Here is a 23,716-nt window from a genome sequence, read left to right on the forward strand (position 1 = left end):
TGTGTGTGTGTGTGTGTGTGTGTATATATTATATTTATATATCGATGTATATATACAAATATTATATATATATATATATAAACGTGGAATGATATTATAAAGATTGTTGACAAAATATTTGCGTCCGCGAAAGGAGAGAACAGATTTATGTTTATCGATAAATTCTATGTGAACTATTATCATAACTAAACTCCACTGTGTTTCCCAAATACATTGAAGAAGTCACGTATCGTGAATTACGGGAAATATTTACTAGGTTGCTGTAGATGAATCGATTCTAAAGTTTTAAGGGAGAATCACATAAATGTAACATGTAGCGTTAATTTAATTTATGGATTAGTGTGTTTTAATGGCCTTCGTGCTATTAACGCTAACGCGCGGCAGCATAATATATATATATATATATATATATATATATATNTCACATTAGATCTATATTAATTGGCCACCGCTGACTCCTCATCTGAAATGCTGCAAATCCTCTTCTACTGTAGCTGGCTACGAATATCGCCCGGCTGCCGGTAGGCAGAGAAACAGAGACTCGTTTGCCGTGTAGGGTTCTTCGGTTTTGCGCGACGTATACGAGACGACACGCAAGGCTCGTCCTGTCGCTCGAAGCAGCCATTAATACAGTTTTTCTCGTTCGCGATGTTCGGCGCGAGATGTATACCGCACCGGTTCCTCTATTGCCATTGCTACAAATATGTACGTTACTCTCTCTTATTATTAGATTTAATTGTTATTTATTCGTCTTTCACCGTACTCGCGTTCGTACATCATCCTTTTGTTGTTCTTCTTCTCCTCCTCGTCGTCGTCGCCGTCGTTGTCATCACCATCGTCGTCGTCTTCGTCGTTCTCCGCGTTCTCGTCGTCTCGACATTCGCCCGTGGACGGGAGCATCGAGTTTCACGAAGTTATTTTATGTACCGTCGGTCGAGAATCGATATTCTTGTTTTGCGTTCGACCCGTTGAAGTTGCGAGACAAGATCCCGTGCGCGCGCGCGCGTTGTGTGTGTGTGTGTGGGGGGTAATTTCGTTCGCCCGTCTGTCTGTCTGTCTGTCTGTGGTAACGCCGGGTGAACGGTTGATTCCGAACCGGCGGGCACTGAGATTTTCGATCGAAGGCTCGGTCTCTTGGTCTCGCTCACTTCCGCTCGCTCCTTATGGTCCCCAGTGTCGCCGGGATTCGATTATTCCCACGAGCGATCGCTGTACTTCCTCCGGGACCCGGGTTGTCGATCCGCCACCACCGCGGGACGCGGCTTACTCTTCGTTACTCCGTACACTCGCAATAGCCATACCGTAATCCTAATAGCGAATCGTTCTCATGCAGTACAGCTGGCGATAAGCTGCGTGCAACATCGCGTATTAGCGCCGGAGCGAAGCGACTAATTAATTCTTTGTGATATATGCACATCGCCTGTTGGTACAAATGACGAGTTTCACGACGTACATGTTTGTAGGTGACACAATAGCAATAGCCGGGGAACACCTGGTGGTCTCTCCCTCGCGAACAACTTGTAGGTAGCACGCGTTAAAAAAGGAAAAAAAAATCAATTAGAAATAGGATTTACGGTTATCTCTCTGATAAAAACGAAAAAAAAAAAGAAGTAACAAAAGAACATTCCGTAGTAGAGCAGATTTATATAATGCATAAGACTAGCTGTGATGGAGAGTTGAAAGAGAGTATGTATATACATATATTTACCAGCTGCCAGAACGTGAATAACGCCATGGGCTCCGTTGACAGAGATGTAAAATTGTAAGATTTATTTGCGCAGGAAGACTAAAATTGATGAGATGATGGCATGCGAAACGCGTACGGATTCCAGCACGCAGAGGTCACGAGAGACAAAAAGAGAGAAAGAGAGAGAGAGAGAGAGAGAGAGAGGGGGGGAGAAAACAAGCTTCGTCGGCGCAGAGCAAAAATGAGGAGGAAACATGTCAGTGTGCACGTGACGTTACATAACACATTAACAATTTTATGCGCATGACTCACGACGGAATGCATGACTCCGAGACGAAATAGAGAGAGAGAAGTCTGACGAAGCCGATTTTCTTGAGCGAAATGAAGCTAAAAAGGGAAAAAAAAAGAAGGAAAACAAATGCCCTTCCTGCGGCTTATTAATTCTGGTGAGAATCAAATAGCGGCGAGAGCAACAAGCTACAGAGCATCAACAACAACCGAGTCAACACAGCAAAAAAAAAACCGATACGAAAGATTACGTGTAATAGAAGCCATAGAGCGCGATCAGCCAGTCTAACATAAGTATTCTTCTTAGTGTGTACGTGGGTTTAAAGTACCGCCTGTTACATTTTAGTACCGTAATAAAATATAGGATGATGCGTAAAGAGTTCGTCGGCAGGAGCGCCGCTTTAACGGCGCGGTTCAATGGTCGTCGATTCTTTTCCCTTCGAAATTCGGGATATGCAGTTTTCACGTCGAACCTTATCTGGACGCGGTGCGCGCGCGCGCGCAAGAGAAAAAGAGAGAGAGGAGTGTGTCGCCCGTCTCACGGGGTCGCGTGTGTTATCGGGACGTGGAAAATAACACGCGCGATATACTCACCGGGAGAGAATACACACGCAGATATACTTTTTCGAATATCCGGCACCGAGAGAAATTCACGTCGGCGAAGTGTGATGCAGACGAGAAACGTCGCGCGGATGCACTTCGAGTAAGCGTGAGACGCCTCGTTGATCCACGCATACAAAATGATGAAACGTACGACTAATAAAGATCCGGGTATAATTATCTGGCACAATTGTATTCGCGTGTGCTTTTGAACTCTTGGATTTGCTCAAACTCCAACTTTATCAGGCTTAATTAACCAAAGTTAATAATTTTTAGGTTTAGTTAAACTTTATCGGACTTATAAACCAAGGTTATAATTTTTCGGCTTAATTAAACTTTATCGGGTTGAATTAATGAAGCTTTATTTTAGGCTCGATTAAACTTCACGCGATCCACGGAAATGGATCGTCAGACGGTCAACGCGGCGTCGTGTTGACGCGCTCATTCGATCTCGCGAGATGTATCGACTCGAGACGCGCGAAATCCCGAAAGGAAGGCGAAGAAGGGAGGAACGAACGTTGAAAAGGCGGCGAGAAAACGACGCTCCCAGCCGAAATTCCCGAAATGTCGCTTTAATGGCATACGTGTACATGCGTTAGTGCATTAGTGTGTGTGTATATATGTATCTTTAATAACCGACATACCGAAGAGTATGTGCGTAACGACGAGTAACATCCAAGTACACAGTCCGGCACGTGTGTGTGTGTGTGTGCGTGCGTGCGTGTGCGTGCGTGCGTGCGTGCGTGCGTGCGCGCGCGCGTGTGTGTGTGTGTGAATTCGGGTCCGCGGGTGAACTGGTCCTGGCGTTGATGCGGATCAATATTAAAAGCGATAACTTCGTCGCTGACATACGCGCCGATAACTGATACGCCGGCGAGGTATAATTAGCGATGGGGTTATTATTGTGTGTAATAATATTGATTCGTCTCCAAAAAGGGGCCCGCGTTCGATCCCCCTGCGAGCCTCAACGACCTCGATCTTGGATGGTGTGCAGCTCGGAGTATCCCGCGTAAACCGACTTGGAATGTCCTCGCAAATTCATCCTTTAAATTGCACTCCCGTTTTTGAATCGGCAATTAAGAGAGAGAAACCGGACGGAATATTTTTCGTTTGATACGGTAATTGAGAGACAGATCTCTTCCAATCGTGCAAGTGATTTCGTACGAACGGATCGCCAATCGTGAAAGAGGTGACACTCCGCTCGAGCTCGTAGGCATCCGCAGAGGGAGCGAAAAGAAATGTTCGCACGTAGTTGACGTTGAGAATCGTTCCGAGACGAAACGGACGATGCGCTCGCGTCTATAGGAAGGTGGGAAAAGCAGTATTGGTCGGCCAGTCAATGTTACCTACGAGTTGTTCAAGAGGAGAAGACACTTATTACCGTTTTGCAATTCAATAGACCGGCAGTCGTCGCCCTCGTTAGCAGAGAGTCTTTTATTTTTTCATACAACGCGTTTCGTTCTCTTTTCGTTTTTTGTACAGTTTAAGGATACATGCTTCTTCGTTCGCGCGCTCGTCAGAAGCGCGGCGCGACACGTGCGTTATATAATTATATAGTAATATTATATACGTATATAACGCGTCTACATACATATATATATATATATTTATATAAAAATTATATATGATTATATATAAATTTCTTTACGTATATAAATATGTATAACGCGTCGCGTCGCCGGTCGATAGTTGTACACAGAAATTATTAGGCATAGGTGTGTAGCTAGTTTCTTAAATCTCTTTACGGAAAAATCGTCATTACAGGTTCAACGTTTTAAACGACAAATGATCGACTCTATCCGAGACAAAAAAAAAATAAATATATATATATCTATAAAGAATCGCGTACACGCGCGTCCGTATGCGCGTGCACGAACTCTACCGTACACGCGCATACGATGATATTTACGGGAGAAATGTGTGTGTGAGTGTGTGTGAGAAAGAGAGAAAGAGAGAAAGAAAGGCGAGAATCTCGTTCTCGCCGATACGTGGAGAGGTGTAGTAGTAATCAGGGAACTGTAGGAATTGCATTGACTCGCCTCGATTCGATTAAAAGTACGACTATTGTTACAGTAACTAAATAAAAAAAAAGAAAAACTGAATTTTCGACACTTCGGTCGTCGCCGCGCATAGGAGTGGTGGTGGCTCGCGTGTCACGTTACTTGGCTGTGTGTGCTAGGCTACATCGTAAATCATGTTCCATCGCGTCCTCATCTCTCTCACACTGTTGCATAGGCTCCATTAAATAAACAACAAAACCCGATATGTATAGGAAAATAAGAATGAAAACAAGATTTAAGGGGAAAATGAACGAGAGGAAACGCAAAAAAAAGGCCGAAAAAGAGAGAGAGAGAAAGAGAGAAATATAAATATATATATGTATAGATAGAGTATATATATATATATATAAACTACGATCTGCGATCTGTTATTAATTAATATACCAACGATAAGCGAAATATTCGATTCACGTTTTACGCCAGGGATTAAAAGAGAGAGAGAGAGAGAGAGAGAGAAAGAAAGAAAGAAGTCCTTCCTTTTCCTCCACCACCGTACCTTCCTGTACTCACTTACCGCATGTCATCCCATCCACGATTCACTTTAGTGCCATATCGAACTTCCCTTTACCCATCAGCCACACTTGTTAACGTTTGACAGTAGAACGTGTTGTTAAAGATGTGTATATCTCCCTGCTCTGGACGCAGGGTTGTTTTCAACAGCAAAGTCGGACTGTACGTTTATTTTTTCATTGTATCTATACCGAATACCGGTGTATTTATACGCCTGTTTAGTTTGCGCGGGGGAAAGTGTTTTACGAAAACCGGTGACTCTTGGCGGTAGCCGAGAGAAAGCGGTGGGACGAATGTTGGGAATTGTAACAGACACGATCAACCGTTGCAAATCAAGAGGAATGTTAATTAATGGATATTTTAACGTCGCAACGTCGTGAGTTTTTTTTTTCCTTTTTTATAGTTTTAAACACGTATGTTTTGTACACAGTCGGCAGATTGAAGGTGCAACACTGTTCCTCGACGAGTTTTACGAGCATGTTTCTTCATCGAATGGGGAAATATATATATATATATATATATATATGTGTGTGTATATATATATCCTGAGAATTGCTTAAGCACAAATTCTCTTATTGAACACGGGACGCGTTTGCGGGACTTGACAAGGAAAGAGCATTGCGACTTCTGATTTGCGTTGACCGAGTATTTTTTTTCAGTCTGTCTTACGATCGGTGATAATAAAGTACCTAAAGATAACGTGCAACGATTTTCAAAACTGATATTCACGCACTGGCAATTCGGCAATATTCGATCCGGGATTATCCGTAGCGACCGCTCTCTGCTGCACAAAGATAAACGTCCATTAAATTCGACGATAAGCGTCGATACGTGTCGCGAGCGAATCTTGACAAAATTTCCGAATGAACGACGAAATCGATCAATCGAGCCAAGGCCTACATTTATCGTCAGATGACGAGAAAAAAGGGGGGGGGGAGTGAGGGGGAAATACAGGCGTACAAGTTTAACCGTTCGCGATAAACATCACGATCGACTATCATTTCCGTGGAAAAACGTTGTATTTGCATTCTATTAGGAATTTTACTTCTCCAAAAAGAAAAAAAACTAGGTTGGTTTACTGCCACTTTTTTGCAATCGTTCGCTATAATCAAACGTTGAAATACTGTAGTAAAAATCGATGTAAATCGTAATATATGTCTATATACGTGTATACACGTATATTACGCTAAGATGTTGCTATAGAGAACGTCACAAAGAAGAGGAGAAAGAGAGAGAGAGAGAGAGAGAAATAAGAAGAATTTATTTATTGCATCGCATTGCATTGATTGACAATAGCAGAAGCGAAGTTATATTACATATAATAGTTACGAAAGTATATAAAAAACTTATATCGCGAGGATTATATTCATTACACTATATTACATTCATTATATATACGTACACATTCTCACGCATACATACGTACCATACAGAAAGCTGAGATCACCATTCAACTGACCCAATTCGAGATACATTTCTCATATCACGATCTTCGTTTTCCCTAGTTCAGCGTCATTCTCACGAAGTAACGCGCAAAGATCGCATCTAATGAAGAAAGAAAAGATATATTAGGAAGTTTTACGCACGTCGAGAGACGTAACGAGGCGGCGTTACGCGTCCGCGACAGTATAGAACATTCGTTACAAAATAATTAAGAGAGAGAAAGAGAGAGAGAGAGAGAGAGAGAGTGTGTGAGTGAGCGAGCAAGCGAAAAAGAGAGATAGAGAGAAGGTTGTACAAAAATTGTATGTAATGTTATTTTATCGGAAGTGAGAATCTTAGTGTTAGGCTGTTAATATGGTATATTATTTTGGGTAAGCGTATGTAAAAAGAAAAAAAAACAGATAAGACAAAAGACGAAACCGCGCTCGGACGAGATCGTTGTTGTTGAGGTAGAAATAGAACATTAGCAGCTCGGGGATTATAAAGGAGACTAAAACCGATTAAGATAAACTAATGTAGAGAGACAGAGCGGGTGGGAGAGAAAGAGGAGAGGAAGAGGAAACTATTGAGTACCTTGTTGAGTATAAGTAGTCGTATTGCTAAGTCGTAAGTGCACGTTGGTGCGCGTGTGCTCTCATCCATACACATATTCGCCACTCGTTCACACACACACGTGCGTGCGCGCGCACGCGGGGGGGAGACATACGGATACACAATTGCGAGAGTATAGTAACAATACAATCACACATACACATAATATGTCAAAATTGCATGCCTACACTCGAATAGAGAGGTTTCGCAAGGAGAGAAAGAGAGAATATGTGCGTGTGTGCGTGTGTGTGTGTGCGCGCGCGTGTGTGTGTGTGTTTGCGTGCGTGAGTGCGTGCGTGCGTGCGTGTATGTGTGTGAGAGAGAGAAAGAGAAAAAGAACGCGCGTTTGCGTCTCACTTTCGAAGTTAAGTCTTTACGAGCATCTCAATTACGGCAAATTATTAGATCGAGAATAGCGTTATCTTCCATGATAATATATAATCGAGATACGAGAGAGAGGAAGATTAAGAGAGAAAGAAAAAAGAAAGGAAGAAAGAGAGCAGCTGGCTGCGAAGGTACCATAGAGAGATTTATTCGTCGCACCGATGATGAATCACGATCAAGTATTGTACCTTACATTCCTTCGGCTATAAAGTAATTTAAGGGATACACACACACGGAAATACACATGCATACACACATACGTACATCATGCGTTTTACCGAGTTTGTAGCGGATTATATGCTGCGCACTGCACTAGACGAAAGATTCATCGTTATCATTTTATGCTTGTTGTGTACACGTTATTAAACGTTCGGTTCTTTCTTGCCGATCCACACACACACACACACACACACACACACACACACACACACACACACACACACACACACACACACACACACACACACACACACACACACACACACACACACACACACACACACACACACACACACACACACACACACACACACACACACACACACACACACACACACACACACACACACACACACACACACACACACACACACACACACACACACACACACACACACACACACACACACACACACACACACACACACACACACACACACACACACACACACACACACACACACACACACACACACACACACACACACACACACACACACACACACACACACACACACACACACACACACACACACACACACACACACACACACACACACACACACACACACACACACACACACACACACACACACACACACACACACACACACACACACACACACACACACACACACACACACACACACACACACACACACACACACACACACACACACACACACACACACACACACACACACACACACACACACACACACACACACACACACACACACACACACACACACACACACACACACACACACACACACACACACACACACACACACACGAGAACGCGAACGGTGCATTACGAGCAATGAGGCAAAATTGCGTATTTTTTAATATTCTGAGATGTCTCGTCTCCGTGTGAGATGAAGAGAGAGAGAGAGAGAGAGAGAGAGAGAGAGAGGAAGTGAGAGAATGAAGAAATTAGAGGGAAAAAAGGGTATTGCGATTCAACTTCGTATTAGACGGAGAGAGCTAAGATTATCGATATTTACGCTAAGTTAGTAGTAAAAAGAAAAAAAGTAGTCGTAACTCTTCAGAAGTACGGATACATTTTTAGACGAGTAAGGAACCGAGAAAGCAGGGAAAAAACATTGTAATCGGTTATCGTCGAGATAATAAGCGACGCGATTGCATCCGTGGTATCTTCGATTTCGTTTCGCTGAATCGATCATGAACATCGTATCTCGAATTAATATATGTATATATCATTAGGAAACATCCATTTAAAAAAACGTTCAATTGCATTGTCAAGAGAATGTAAAGAGAAGTGAAATATCTTGATTGAAATGTCAGAGAAGAGAATCTGTCGGAATCACTTCGAAAACGCGAATCTTCATCGATCTCGTCGAGAATTTCTCATCTACGTGTTATCTGTGTTAGGAAATACAGTAGAGCATCCACTCGACGAGAGATATCAATTGTACATACAATCGATTATCGTATCAGAAATCATGTCTTGCATCGCACAATCTTCGTTCGCATGTAAATCTATCAGACTATCTAGTCTCGTCTTTGTTTTATCCTGAAGTCTCTGCTTCGAAATCTTCGGGCTTATCACTCAAATGTGAAATTCACCACACGGTTCATCTTGAGAGTGATTTGATGTCCAGTTACAAATCCGAAATTGCGAAGGAAAAGAGAGAAAGGGAGAGAATTTTAACGGATAAATCGTTCATCGCGATCGACGACACCACGGATGTCCGCGTGAGAGAAATATCTCGTAGAGATATGTTCACCGCTTTAAAGCAGAGATCCATGTAAGGAATTTATTTACGATGGCGAGGAAAGAGAGAGGAAACGAAACGATTTGTCCTTAACGTAAGCGACGTTGAGGTACGCATATTCGTACGGCTCGTAAGGCTCGCTTACGGAGATAAACAAAAAAAAAAGAAAGGAAGATTCTCTATATATATATATTTATTGATTAACGCGGAGCGTTAACGCAACGCTTGGTTTTACTTTCGCACTTTCGCTCGTCGATGAAGTTAACAAATAACAAACACCTGCATCCCGACGTGACCTCTTTGGGCACACCGCTATGTATCTCTCTGGGTTTTTTTTTTCTATTTTTTCCCCCCCGTCACACTGATGAGGTATAATTTAGTTCACACGGCATCTCTTTTTCCCGCGCGCGAGGAGAGCTAATCTTTACAGATATATTACTTTACACTCTAACCACATTTATTTGCATCCATAAATTGTTATTCTTTCATCATCATGAATTTATTCCATTCAATGTTAAATAATTATATAAAAGTTTAAACAAACAAAAAAAGAGAGAGAGGAGAGAGAGAGAGAGAGAGAGAGAGAGAGAAAGAGAGAGAGAGGGAGAAAACATAATATATTAACTATTTTCACTCATGAGAAAGCATCGTTACCTGTATGACAAGTGACCATAATAAGAGCATAATAAACAATCGCTCATTAAATGCATTCTGTTGTTCTTCATTTCATGACCTGGCCACCGTCCATACATCCATCCATCCATTTGTCCATTCAGTGTCGCAAGTATGATCATCATACGCCATCGTCTGTCATTCACCAAGACTCTGTAACCGTCGAGTCTCTCGCGCTGAGTCTAACACAATGTCTGCGATTTTTTTTCTTTTTTCTTCATTAAGCAAAATCTAAGGAAAAAAGAAGCGTCGAGGCGCAATTGTAATTTTTGTGGAAATTGGGAAGGTGTCACGCGTGCGCGATTGGATAGTGAAGACGACGATGGCGGAAGAAAAATCGAAAAAGAGAGATAGAGAGAGGGCAGCCTTCCAAATTTCGACAAAAAGTCACGACGACGGTACAGCGATGGGCACAACTGAGAGATCGTAGAGATCAATCATTTATTGGGCGGAGAAATTCGCGACACTCTCGTCCCTAAAATCTCCCTAATTGTCTCCTCGCGATCACATCAATGACGGCTCGACCGATCCTCTGTCTCTGTATCGTTACGTTATTTCAAAAGGGAAAGGAAAAAACGAGGGAGACAGAAGATCGACCAGGGCACAAACGGCCAGTCTCTCTTTCTTTAACCGCAGTTAATTTATTAATCGACTAACTAAACTAATCTCCGATGAGGATAGTTCTAGTTATTCCGTTGTATCTTCGTTGAAGCGAAAGGTATGCGATGGTTTCACGCGGTGTTACCTTGCGTTACCCGAAAGCTTGTGTTATCGTCATCGGCGCTCGCACAACCGCAGCTCGAAAAGCAGTTGGTTTTTTTTTAATGTAAGCCACACGTGCGCGCGGTTTTCGAGACGGTTCTCTCGCGTATATCAGATCCGCTCGGTGGTATCAGTATTTCGCGCGGCAAAGTCGAGTGCAAACGTGATTATCATTGCCTCGTCGATTCTCCCAGTGAAAAGTCGACGAGACCGCCGATAATGTTAATCACGGCAGGCATATCACGTATCACACGGCTCTTATGTATTAATCTCTCGTCTTCTTACGAACAACAAACATTTATATATATTTAGATATATTCCTTGTGTATATATATGTACATATACCTTTCATTATAGAGGGATGGCGCGTCTTACGATTTCATCACGTCTTCTCTTCTTGCCTTTCTTTCCCTCAGTTCTTTTCTTCGTCTTTTTTATTCTTTAATTTTTACATTCCTCCGAGTGTATAATCTCGAGCGTTCGACGAGATGCCACTCTAACTAGTCAGTAAAACGAAGGATTGTATTTTTTACGCGACGAATTATTTGTAATAAAAGGAAGAATTACATTGATAGGGGTGAGGTAGCGGAGAGAAAGAGAGAGAGAAAGAGTGTACGAGAGCGAGAGAGAGAGAGAGAGAGGGAGAGAAAGAAAGCGTCGAGTAGAAACGGTCTATTTTGGATGAATTTATTGTCGAGCTTTTGATAAAAGAAAACGAAATGTAAATGTACTGCAGAAGTAACAAATAAAAAGCTATTTTTGTACGGATAATTGGAGCAGCATCGACAATTTATTCCGTGCTTGCGCGCTCATACAAAACACATCCGATCGATTTGCAACGAAATCATGAATGCAGAATCATGTAATCCGCTGCCCCCGCGAATTAATCGATCGGAGAAGACGCCTTCGAAAGGAAACCTCGAAAGGGCGAGACAAGGAGACAAAGCGTTCGGTAAAATTCTGGTAAGTTCAGCACTTGTGTTTGATCGTTTCAATCTTCTTTCACAAATCAACCTTCTTCTTCTTCTCATGCCGATTGAAATCTTCACGAGGCTCTGCGTCGGAGATCATCGCTCTCTTTGTCCTTGATAAGATTAGCTGCTTAATTAGAGGATGCATGCTTACACAGTGAGAAATATTTGGTACTTATGTTAAAATCGATCCTTGTTAAAATTTTTGTGTTAAATCATTAACATATACCTGTGTGTCGATCTAACATATTGTGTTTATGTTATCCCGATATGTTACGTGGAGTCGATGTTCAACACGTTTAAGTGTCAAAATAACACATTTTACATTTTTATACTTAAGTAACTAACATATTATGAATGTTAATTTTGTATTAATTTTCGACATATTTGCGTTACTTCTGAACATATTCACCTTACATAAAAATCAACACAAAAATTTGTGCGGACCGTTTGGTACATGTGAAATATGTTAAAAAGTGTCGTCCAAAGTAGTTTTTATCCCTATTTTTTACAAAACAAATTTCATCGGGAGACGTAGCAAAAAAAGCTCTTCAAGACTAGATTATTATTGGTCAAAGAACTTATATATTACGAAGTGCAATTATTAGATAAATATGCAACCAAAGTCGAACTTTCCGCTGTTCGATGTTCGATGGAAAATATGCTATGAACAACACACAAGAATTGTTTTGACTGAAGATCTATAAAAAACCAGCTTCATCTTGGCGTATTTCACAGTTTGAAATGTTTTTTGCGAAAAACAAAGGATCTTCGGGGCGGGATTTTTTAACACAAAATTTTTCACCGTGTACGAAATTATCCCGAGGTGACGAGACGATGGACGAGATGTGCCGGGCGGAGCGGGAACACATCCTGGTGAATTTTCCCGGTATTTCGGGATAACTCAGTGCGAAAGGATGCTCGCGAGTTACACGTGTGCGATAGTAAAACCGTGCCTACGCGGAATAACACGCACAGGGAGAAAGAAAGAGAGAGAGAGAGAGAGAAATGTTCGCGCAGTAATCGTGAGAGCGTTTGTATTTTGCAGATCTCAGTTACAGTGGGACTCGCTCGCAATAAAAAGTATACCACTACAGACGAAAACGCAGCTTTATTCGGGTGACAATATAAGTGTACACGTATGTATGTGTGTATGTATATATGTTGTGTGTGGGTGGATGTACGTCGCTTGGCTGAATGCACCGTACTGTTCTTTTGATCTTTCGTCGCGCTACTACAAAGTAATATACATACACTATGACACAGATTCCTTTTACTCGCTAGAAGCGGTGCGAATGTACGGTGATCGTTTTCGCTCGCGAATTATCTACGCGCCCCGTGCTGCTTCGGACTGACATGTGTGTCACTATTATTATTATTATTATTATTATATTATCATTAATATTATCATTAATATTATTTTATTGTTATAATTATAATTATTATTATTATTGTACACTCTCATTTGCTCATACCTAACGATCTCATGCATCCTCTTACAAACGCTACGCCTTTTCAAAAAGTCTATCTTAGGGACCATTGTGGGCGGGAGAGGAGATTACGCTTATTGCCATTACCTCGTCGGACTATACAGCGGTATATATTGCCAACTGCATGTGCAATCAGTTCGTGAAAGCGATGTAAAGGGCGAGCTCACATTTGCGAGGTCGTATCGGACGACTACACTGCGCGCGAGCGATGTGAGAAAGATGAAAATGGAGACGACACTCGCATTGTAATAAACCGGAATGAACGTCGTCCGTTTTCGCTCTTATTTACGGAATATGAGCGACGCTCGAGGTATACACGAGGTTTTCGCACGAAAACTACAATGCAAATTAGATGCTTTCGAGAACGCAATCAGTATGCGAAATATTAAGAACGACGATTCCTCTATCATCGATTTAATGTTTCTTGCTTACTGAGTATATCATAGCAATACTGTGATTCTAAAATTAGTTATGAAGATACTTGATACGAAAGATCAGAAAATTATCGTAAACATCGAAATTCTTATATGAGGAGGCCTCAAATTCAAATGAGAAATCTGCCTGTAATATTTTACACGTTGATTGCGTCCCGTATTGCAAATTACCGCTTATCACGATAAGTCACAGTTCGTTCTCGACGAAATCAACTTTCCACTTTCACGGTCAATCCTTCGTCCCTTTTCTTCAGATCCTTGTATGCGAAAATGCTGGAACGGAGACTCGACGCGGCAGCCGCAGGATCGCGTTCAGACGCGAGATCCCGCGCGTTAACACGTTAACGAGCATTCGCTTAAGTGGCGAATACTCAAGTCTTCTTTTCGTTCTCAGTTACAATAATAAAAGCGAGAAAGTTATAACGCAATGTGACAGAGACTCTTACTTTGTTCGCGTTTCTCCCCGTAAATCAAATCACGTAGTACTATGACGTTAGTCGTACAAAAAAAAGGAAGCGGACATGCACAACTGCAGTTTCGATTTGGCCGTACACTTGCTGTCTTGTTGCCGGTGGACGTTCGCGCGGAGCGGAATTCCCGGGGGAAGTATGGTTCGTATAAAGATTATATACATTATTATCTAACCACTCGGTTGATTAATATACGTCTGTTGTGTGGCTTTGTGTATATGTATGCTACGCATGTATGTATTGCAGCGCTGCCATCTAGTCACCGGAACAAGAAGAGTGAGACAGTGGCCACTTCTTGGCAGAAAAAGTGACCTTTCAAACATAGTGACCAAAAAGTGTCATTTTTGTCCAATTCTGTAACTAAGGCCATTTAAGTGAGAAAATAACACTTATCTTACTAGGATTATCTTTGGATAATCTAACATATAGCAAGTTCTTTTCATGGAATACAATTTAAAAGTTCACAACAAAGAAAAGAGCAAGGACGTAAATGATATAAATGCGCTTTCGGAGCAATCGGCAGCAGACGAGACGGCATAAAAACATATATAAAACCGCCTATATTTTACAAATTTAACGGCAGTTCGAGAGAAAAGTGGCTGTAGTGAGCCATTTTGGACAATAGTGAATTTTGTGTTGACTTGCCAAGTGACAAGAGGCGACTTGAATGACTAGATAGTAGCGCTGATACTGTGCGTGCGTACGTGTGTAACACGGAATGTACGTTCTTGCTTGTCCCGGGTGCTATATGTAGGACGTAGACTTTAAGGCCCGTGGCACACACGGAACGTGAGCAAACTCACCGATCACATAGTCGACTATTCTCCTTACGGTCGAAGAATAATAGATTGTGGTTGGTCAGTTCACTTACTTCTGCTTACGTCTTATTCCTTGTGTTTTTTGTATGCGCCATGGCTCTAAGAGTGTGTTGCGACGATTCTATGTATATATCTATATATATCTATATATATATATATATATATTTAGTCCTTTTTTTCATCTTCCATTAGAAAGCGCACAAAGAAGTGTATACCTTCGTTATTACGATACTATATCTCCTATAGAAAAATAATTGCGAAGGCTGGAGGCTACATGGAAGAAGTACTCGTCGAAGTCTCAGTATAAGAAGGCAGTTACAACGTGCGCGACATACATGGAGTTCAAAAATCATCGACGTTGTGTCGACGTGTGAGTTTTCCGACGCGAGTGCGACGTGACATGTTTCGTGAGTGCCAGCGGCGGCGGAAGGTTAATGCGGCAATAAGGAAGAATTCCAATGAAATCCGATTGTGTTTCTCGATATCTATCAGAGGAGTCTCTCGGGCTTAGGAGCGTAACGCGTTTGAGAAAGCGGCGCGCATATACATTTATACGCACGTTGACGTACAAAATCCTTCGAAGTACGCGGCTACGCGATAACAACAGCGCGCTTTACAACGAGCGATTTCTATAAAAAGGATCCGTGAAAAATATCGGCATCTCTGCTTCATCATGTTCTCGAAACCGGAGAGAGAGAAAGGGAGAGATAGAGATAGAGAGACGCTCAGTTACACTGTGAGAGCGCATAAAATTGTGTACTTTGATTCCGTTGGCGTCTCGACGGCGGCGTCTCCGTGCGCCGTTTGATTTGCGCGACCATACATACGCGATTGTACTATGTGTACACTGGGAGAAAAATGTCCAGAAAATAAGAAATATTTTTTCCGGTAGGGTGAAAAGTGAAATCTTTCGCGTGAAATTACATGATCGATACCCCGAAAAAACACAAAAGTCCAAAAGACGTCTAAAGGATTTTCTGACTTCTGTGCTACTTGGGATATGTATTAACTTCGATCTAAATTCTTCTATTTAATTATTTATATATCTTATTATGCGATAAACAATTGTTCTCATGTGAAGCTAGATTTAAGTAAATTTATATTTTCTTACGTGAAAAGAATTTTCTTCTTAGTGTAAGAACTTAGTGTATATTAATACAAGTAAATATGTTATTAGTACCACCCACCGGACAAATACTTTTAATTTCTCGGATATTTTCCCCCCTCGGTGTAGTAAACGGCATTTCAATGGCACATTTTCACGATCCTCGCGGTTGCGAACGCGCGAGATCATCGATGACCGCGCGGTTCTCAATTGTGTAAACGTAATTCCAATTGGCGGGCAGTCCAGCATTGCGGTAGTAATCCGGCACAGTCACCGTTTTCGCGAGCAGTTTTTTTCTTTACGTGCTCGCGAAAAGCGATTTTCCTCTCGAGGAAGATACGATACATCCGGAATGTCAAAGGAAACATGCGATTTGTACTCTCTTCTTTTACACGTCGGGAGATACACATTGTGCGGAGCGCAAATTTCCCTTTTATTACACATCCCCCTTTCGAATTGTGGATCGCTTCGCGTTACGAATTTTTGTCTGCTGCATGCGCTACTCGATATCACGTAAGTACGAATCACTATTCTATATATGTTACCGATGCGAAGATCTCGGGGCGTTCACTATGATTCAATATAGGCAACATCCTCTTTTCCTTACGCTATGTCAGCGCGAAAGAAGTCAAATAAAAAATTTATAAGTATATATATAAAAAGTAAACTTTTGATTTCAACAGAACCTATTTAGAATAGGTCGATATATCTTACAAAATATCGTGTAAAAATATCGCGTGAAGGATAAATTTCGATTGACGATAAAAACCCGTAGAAAAACGTAACAAAGAACTTAAAAGTAGGCCCGATATTATCCCCCCTTTCTTATTTTTATGTACGAGTACGGAAATGGCGTAGAAGATCGAGAGGCTACCGCGGCCTCTGATGCTCGCTTCTGTCGACCGGCCGCTAACCATTTCAATACCGGAACGCAGTTCATAAGTGACAAAAGGTGCTGCTTTACCGATCTAACGATATCCTCGGACTGGGACGCGCAAGTGTAATTTTTATCGAAGGAACACAATCTGCAGACCGACGGCGTCGAATTAAAATCAACTTCTCGTGCACACGCTGCCGCAGCGTGATCAATCTTCACGACACTACTAAGTGTACACCCGGATACTGGTGTTGGGGATCTTTTACGGGACTCCTGGAAGCATTACTCTACGAGAGCATTACTCTACGAGAGAAAGAAAGAGGGAGAGAGGGGGGGGGGGGAATTGGACATGGGATACGTTCGGAAACTTATTATAGGGAAAATTCGGAATATTATTATAGGGAAAAAAGTGCTGCAATCTTTTTGTGGCTAAGCACGCATACACCTTTCCGAAATTTAAACTCAACTCTCGATTGCAACTGCTGTCTCTCCTCCGGATAAAATTTTGCGACCGGCGGTCCGGACTCAATGAGCTCGATTCAGCGCTTTTTCTCGGAGAGGTCTTACGATCTCTCATTCGCGATAATATACGAGGTTCGACGAGCCGCACGCGTCACGTTAAAAATCTGGACGAGGACGAATGAACGGCGGATTTGTCACCTTTTGTCACTATGAAACCACATGATGTCGGACCACCTCCCTTCGCTCTTCTAAAGGATATTAGAAGAGGAAAAGGGTGGTCTGCCTCGCTTGCTACTTGGTCGCCTCAGGCGGACAGTCGGGCTGGTTGTTGGGGTGAGCCGCGGTGAAGGCCGGATGGTGCTCCAAATGACGGTCCACCCTAAGGATCGTCGGGAAGGGTCTGAGGTCGACGTGAAACCTCCGTGCGTTGAATATTTGTGGTACCAGGCAACAGTCCGCTAACGTGATCTCATCGCCGACGCAATATTTGCCCGCGCTCGACGATAATAACTTTTCCACGGCTGGAAGAAAGCATAAACTGGTCTTATCGGTGTTTTTATCTTAGCGCTATGCGTGTTGCATCATGACTTAACCGCTGATTGAGCGTGTTGTTTTCCTGAACGTGCGTCGAAGGTCGCCACGTGGCGTATCGGAAATAAATATCTCAATATGCAACAAGCGCATTATAATTGCATATGTTCACGCGCATTAAGAATATTTAAAAGTCGCGCTAAAGCATGCAAGGTGACTCGGTTAATTGAGGAAAATAATTTCCGCCGTCTCTCTCTCTCTCTCTCTCTCTCTTTCTCTCTCTCTCCCCTCCCCCTCCCCCTTTCTCGCAGCGCAAGCCAAAAGTAGCGGTTTAATGTGAAATATTAATTTCCTGTCTGAGATTGACTGACACATGCCGATCGCCAGGGAGGTCCTACCGTGATTTCACCGTGTCTCGTTAATATAGGCGTGACTAATTGCCTAACAGATTAAACCCCGTAGTCGACAAACAGCCAAGCAAACTAGATGATGATGATATAGCGTCAGAAAATGTATGTTTATCGTAACTTGTTATTCGGAACGTTCCAATTAACGCTAGAAACACATTTTTTCCCCTCTTAGAACCGCAGATGGGTTACTTTCAGCCTGTTTTCTCGTAATGATCTTGTAAGATTCTCGTAAATGACTTTTCTTTAACTTTATGATATTGTTTGCTTTATGATAAAGAAGACTTCCCAGTGATGAAAAAATCCAAAGAAATGGGGATCCAGCTTTATTAAGTATTAAACTTCGAGATGATCCTACAGAAATTACTGGTGGCAGTTAAAGAGGTTGTAAGGCGAAATGAGTTTGATAAGAATTCGATGAGACCTGTGTTACATAGACGTTCAGATATTATATAACTGCTCGTGCAATTAGAAAAAGATTGACCACTCGAATGCTGAGATATTTGCAACTAAAGTTGAGTTTTTATGTTCTTTGAGATTCGCGTGATATTTTTAATTTGTATTTTTAATATCTTCTAAACTATAAAGATAAGATTTTGATGAAAAATTACTATGTTATTGAAAATTAATATGCAGATATTATACACGAATTTTAGAATTATTGGCCACTTTGTTTCAAAAATACAGCGGTATTAAATTCATTACTTGTAGTAATACTCTAAATACATAACATGCACGTATTTTAATACTTATACATTGCTCTTTATTATGTAACTTTTTATTATAACAGTCCCATTATAATATCCTATAGTTTTATTTATAACCGCGGCCCTAGTCTTCTATCCGAGTACGATTACCTCAATTTCATCTCAAATTGACATTTATTATTTAGGTAATGAAATAAATGTGTAAGAACATAATTTTGATTAATAAATACTAAATTTATAAATAGCCCCCTTGATACGCCAACGAAAATACGACACTGAGTCTCACAACTTCCTCAACAAGCCGAGATAAAATCTTGAAGGCAAACATTTCGAAGGCCGTCGAGACACCTTAAGGTTTGTCTTCGACTCGTACGAAAGAACTATTCTCGATGCCTCGGAATCGCGACTAACAGCGAATCACCCTGTTTACTTTAGTTCGTAAAGCCTGATTGGCGTTAACAAAAACGACCGTGTGTTATATGTTACATTTGTTATCTCGAGTCACCTGTAAATCCCCTGGTGATCCAATGCTGCGCCCATTCCTTTTTGCGCTCCTCCCCGACGTAGATCAGAATCGTGAGATTCTGCAGCGGCTGGATGCCACTGGCGATCACCTCGCAAATCTCCCTCACCCTAGCCCTCTTGACGGGATCCGCCGGCATCAGCGGGCGACTCGGCCTGGTCTCCTCCAAGTATTGCAGGATATTTAACTGCGTGAGAAAACCGCCCGTTACATCGTAATCGGTCAAGCATGCGAGGAAAAATCACGGCAAGGATAGAAATTGCAAATCGTTTCAGCTGAACTCACAGACTCTATTAGCGTGTGATTGTCGATGTGCAGCGCCGGGACCTGCTCCATCGGATTGATCTCGCGGAACTCATTGGAATGCTGCTCCCCGCCGCTCTTCACCAGGCTCACCGGCTTTATGTCGTACGGTATCTCCTTCAGATTCAACGCTGCCAGACAGATACATATCGTCAGAAACTCGTTTGATAAATTTTTAATGTTTATTTCTGTGAAAAATAACCCTTATATTCCACGTATAAATTTTCCGATAATTTTTTCTCAGTGTATTTTCATGTGAAAAATCTCGCGAGAATGGATCGAGAAGCTTCGGAAGGTGCGCTCGCTGCTGCAAGTCGCGACGACATCATCGTGTGCGACGGTTCTTCCCTTGGCGGTAACGAAATCTTCACTCACCAATTCTCACCCTCCACGAGCAGGAACTCCGCCAGTAGGAGTAGAGCACCGGCTGTCGGAAAAAACGAGAGGAGGCATGAATTTTGTGGCAAAGTTCGCTCGTGCACGACCGGTCCTCGAGGACACCGACGTGTCCTCGGAGCCGGTCGTGAAACCAGATTCGCGCGCGCAGATGGAAAGAATTTACAACGATTGCTCGGCAGATGTAAATAAGGACGTTTAGCAAGACGTGCATTTATTAACGAACACCTCGTTCCAACCGTTGACGCGACACTAATGCCGATCAGTGTCGATCGTCTCTCGAAGAATCCCTCGACAAATCGCTCTCTAACGACGCGACAAACTCGGCCTCGGCTGAATTTCAATTTTTTAAACCGGAAAAAAATAAGCTCCGCAAGTACAATAATTGAAGGACGATGTAGTAACACTATGTCGTCGTTAATAATTGATGAAACTTGGTACGAGCAATTTGTATTCTTCCCGATAAAAATCGTTTAAGCAAACGTTGAGTATTTATGTTTCATATTTACATTTGTATCACTTTATTCATTAGAAATATTTTTTTATATTAATCCAAATAAAATTACATGTATGTTTAATTATTTTAGTTTAAGTTCAGCAATTATTTAATCATTTAGAAAATCTATTGTAAAAAATAAAAGACATATAAGATATATGTAAAATCTTTGAAATATTTTTCGCGATCAAAATCGTTTAAGCAAACATTGAGCATTTATGCTTTACACATACATTTGTATCACTATATTATATACATAATATAATATTACATTAATCTAAATAAAATTACATGTATTTAATTAGTCATTCAAGTTCAATTATTGAATGGTTTAGAGAGTTACCAAAAGACCTACTGAAAAAAATAAAAGATATGTAAAATATATGTAAAATCTTTGAAATATGTGTATTTTTAGATATTCAACTTTAATACATCTGGAACGACCAGACGTAGGCTTTCCGGAATCGCGTCCTTCTGCCGCCGAGATTCAGATAAAATCAAATTCGTGAAACATACGATCAATGTACAGTTTGATTAAACTGCTGCAAACGCGATTTTAGGCTATTCCAGCGATAACCGCTGGAACTTCTCGACTGATAAGCCACGATCGACATTTATTTATCTCGCGAGTGCACCGCTCTCGCGGCCGACTAAAGTTTCTCCTGCGGACTAGCTGCGCGCGCGCGCAGCCGGCGGTCCGCACATTACAATGCACACGTTACATGCAGTCGTACGTTACACGCTATCGGCGTGTTACATCCACGGTTCCGCATGCTCGCTCCCCCCGTAAGCACGGTGACCAGCTTCGTTCGCGTGTCTCGACACTCGCGAGATGCGACTGCTGATCGAATAGAGCTCAATTTCCGATGAGAAAGGTGCGGGAAAATGAGCCTTACGCGAGCCGATCGTCGCGAGCGAGCACGGTCCTCGGTGACGCGCGACCACGGGAGTCGAGTCTCCGGGCAGGCTTCGCTCGTACCTGGACACACCGATTCCGCGCTTTCCGTCGACGCGACGTTATGGCGTGGGATAGTCGCGCGGTGAAGTCGAGCTGCACCGGCTGAAAGTAGCTCGAACGTTGGCTCGTCGACAGTCGCCTCGTTCGCAGAAGGTTAAATAATCTCACTTTACCACTCACCTTACCCATCACGGACATCTCGTCGGCCTCTCGTCGTCGCGAACAGACTCGCCCGCTCGATTATCACCTTGGCAAGCGGCTCCCCGGTGCCAGCGCGCTCGCCGCTGTCGGAATCTGTCAGAAATGCAATTCGGAATCGCGGTGAACGCGCGAAATCGCACCTCCTCACCCCTTTTATTCGATTGCCACAGCCGTTCCCCCCCGTTCCACCGGCTATATTCCGGCCCGGCCGGCCGTGCGTCCAATCACCGCGCGCTTTCCGATAGGCGCCCCCATGGGGCGCTTTCATCGCTCAGACGAAGGTTAACGAATCGGTACACGTACACTCGGTCACAAAACGTGCAACACCGTCCTGTGATTGAATGTATGACATTCCTTCACAAATACGTAAAAAGTTTAAAGTTTTCTCTTTAAAATGCCTGTATCATATTTTCTAATTAAGTAATTTTTCGCTCCGAAAACTCAACTGAAAGATGAAGTTTGAAATTGATCGGTCGCCATTTTTCGTTTAACTCGAAAAATCTTGACGAAAATTAACGACAACATTAATATAGCTAATATGGTTAAAAATTAGAGACTTCAGGCTTTAAAGTGCTTTTTGAACGATCTCGATAGCATCATTATTGCAAAAGTTACAGCCTGTTGAATTTCGCCTGTTTTATTATAGTGGAAAGTATGGCTGACCAACCCTTGAGTCATACTACTTGAAAAATAGAAATATGTCTGACTCTATTGTTTAGTCATATCACGATCTAATTTCTTTTTTATTGAAAATAAATGGCGTACAAAAAGTGTGAACATGGTCTAGGATCTAAGCCTATCCGACCTATGAGTGTTAGAGTATTATATTTTGACAAGAAGGTCTATATAGTTTTTGATGTCGGTAAATAAACAATTTTTATAGTTCTATGTATGAATTGAATGAGTGAATATCTAAAGAGTACAGTATTCGAACCAATCACGATCTCAGTTTCTCGTTAAGTATAGTGGCAGCTCGTAGCGGAGATCCTGGAACTAATGTCAGAAATAACGGGTCTAATAAGTCCGTAGACCCGTTATTTCCATATTAAAAATTACGGGTCTACGGAATTATTAGACCCATTATTTCTGAAATTTGGTTCCAGGATCTCCGCTACGAGCCGCCACTATACTTAACAAGAAACTGAGGTCGTATAATGTACCACTGTGGCGGCTATACTCTATCTCGCTTGCATGCGAGCTCGTCCCCCACCACACGCCGGCGAGCTAGTCTTTTGTCACTGCACGGCTAGTCTTTTGTCGCTGTACGGCAGAAGAACAGTGGAGACTAGCCCGCCGTTAGAGCTGCGTCGTTCTAGTGTTTCTCTACGTGATAAAAGAGTCTTTCTTATTCTCTGTGCTGAGTACTCAGTGGGCGCAGGCCTAGATTCTTCCCGGGCTATCCCTTCAATCTCCACACCACTATACCTAAGTCAAAAACTTCTTAAGTCTATAAGTTATCTACATTCTGATGTAACTAAACCACACACTTATGTAGCTAAGTTATATAAGTCGTGTGCGATCTATATAATAATCTACACAGGCATGTATCCATCCCATTAGGATTTTCACTCACCTTTTCCTCCTTTATATGTATTTTTCTTTTTATTTTATC

At 42.1% G+C, this 23,716-nt stretch overlaps 1 protein-coding gene across 1 annotated transcript; it reads right to left on the minus strand.

Annotated features, from left to right (window-relative positions):
- Nucleotides 1-12,946: 12,946 nt before the first annotated feature.
- On the minus strand, nt 12,947-22,251 carry LOC106740554 (probable maleylacetoacetate isomerase 2). Its single transcript, XM_014611719.1, has 5 exons — nt 22,084-22,251; nt 20,429-20,480; nt 20,036-20,184; nt 19,733-19,937; nt 12,947-18,103 (listed from the first exon to the last, which is right to left on the minus strand). The coding sequence occupies exons 1-5, from the start codon at nt 22,099-22,101 to the stop codon at nt 17,874-17,876; spliced, it is 654 nt and encodes a 217-aa protein (XP_014467205.1). The 5' UTR covers nt 22,102-22,251; the 3' UTR covers nt 12,947-17,873.
- Nucleotides 22,252-23,716: the final 1,465 nt, after the last annotated feature.

This window comes from Dinoponera quadriceps, unplaced genomic scaffold, assembly GCF_001313825.1.
Source record: "Dinoponera quadriceps isolate SergipeBrazil2010 unplaced genomic scaffold, ASM131382v1 scaffold396, whole genome shotgun sequence".
Lineage (NCBI taxonomy): Eukaryota > Metazoa > Arthropoda > Insecta > Hymenoptera > Formicidae > Dinoponera > Dinoponera quadriceps.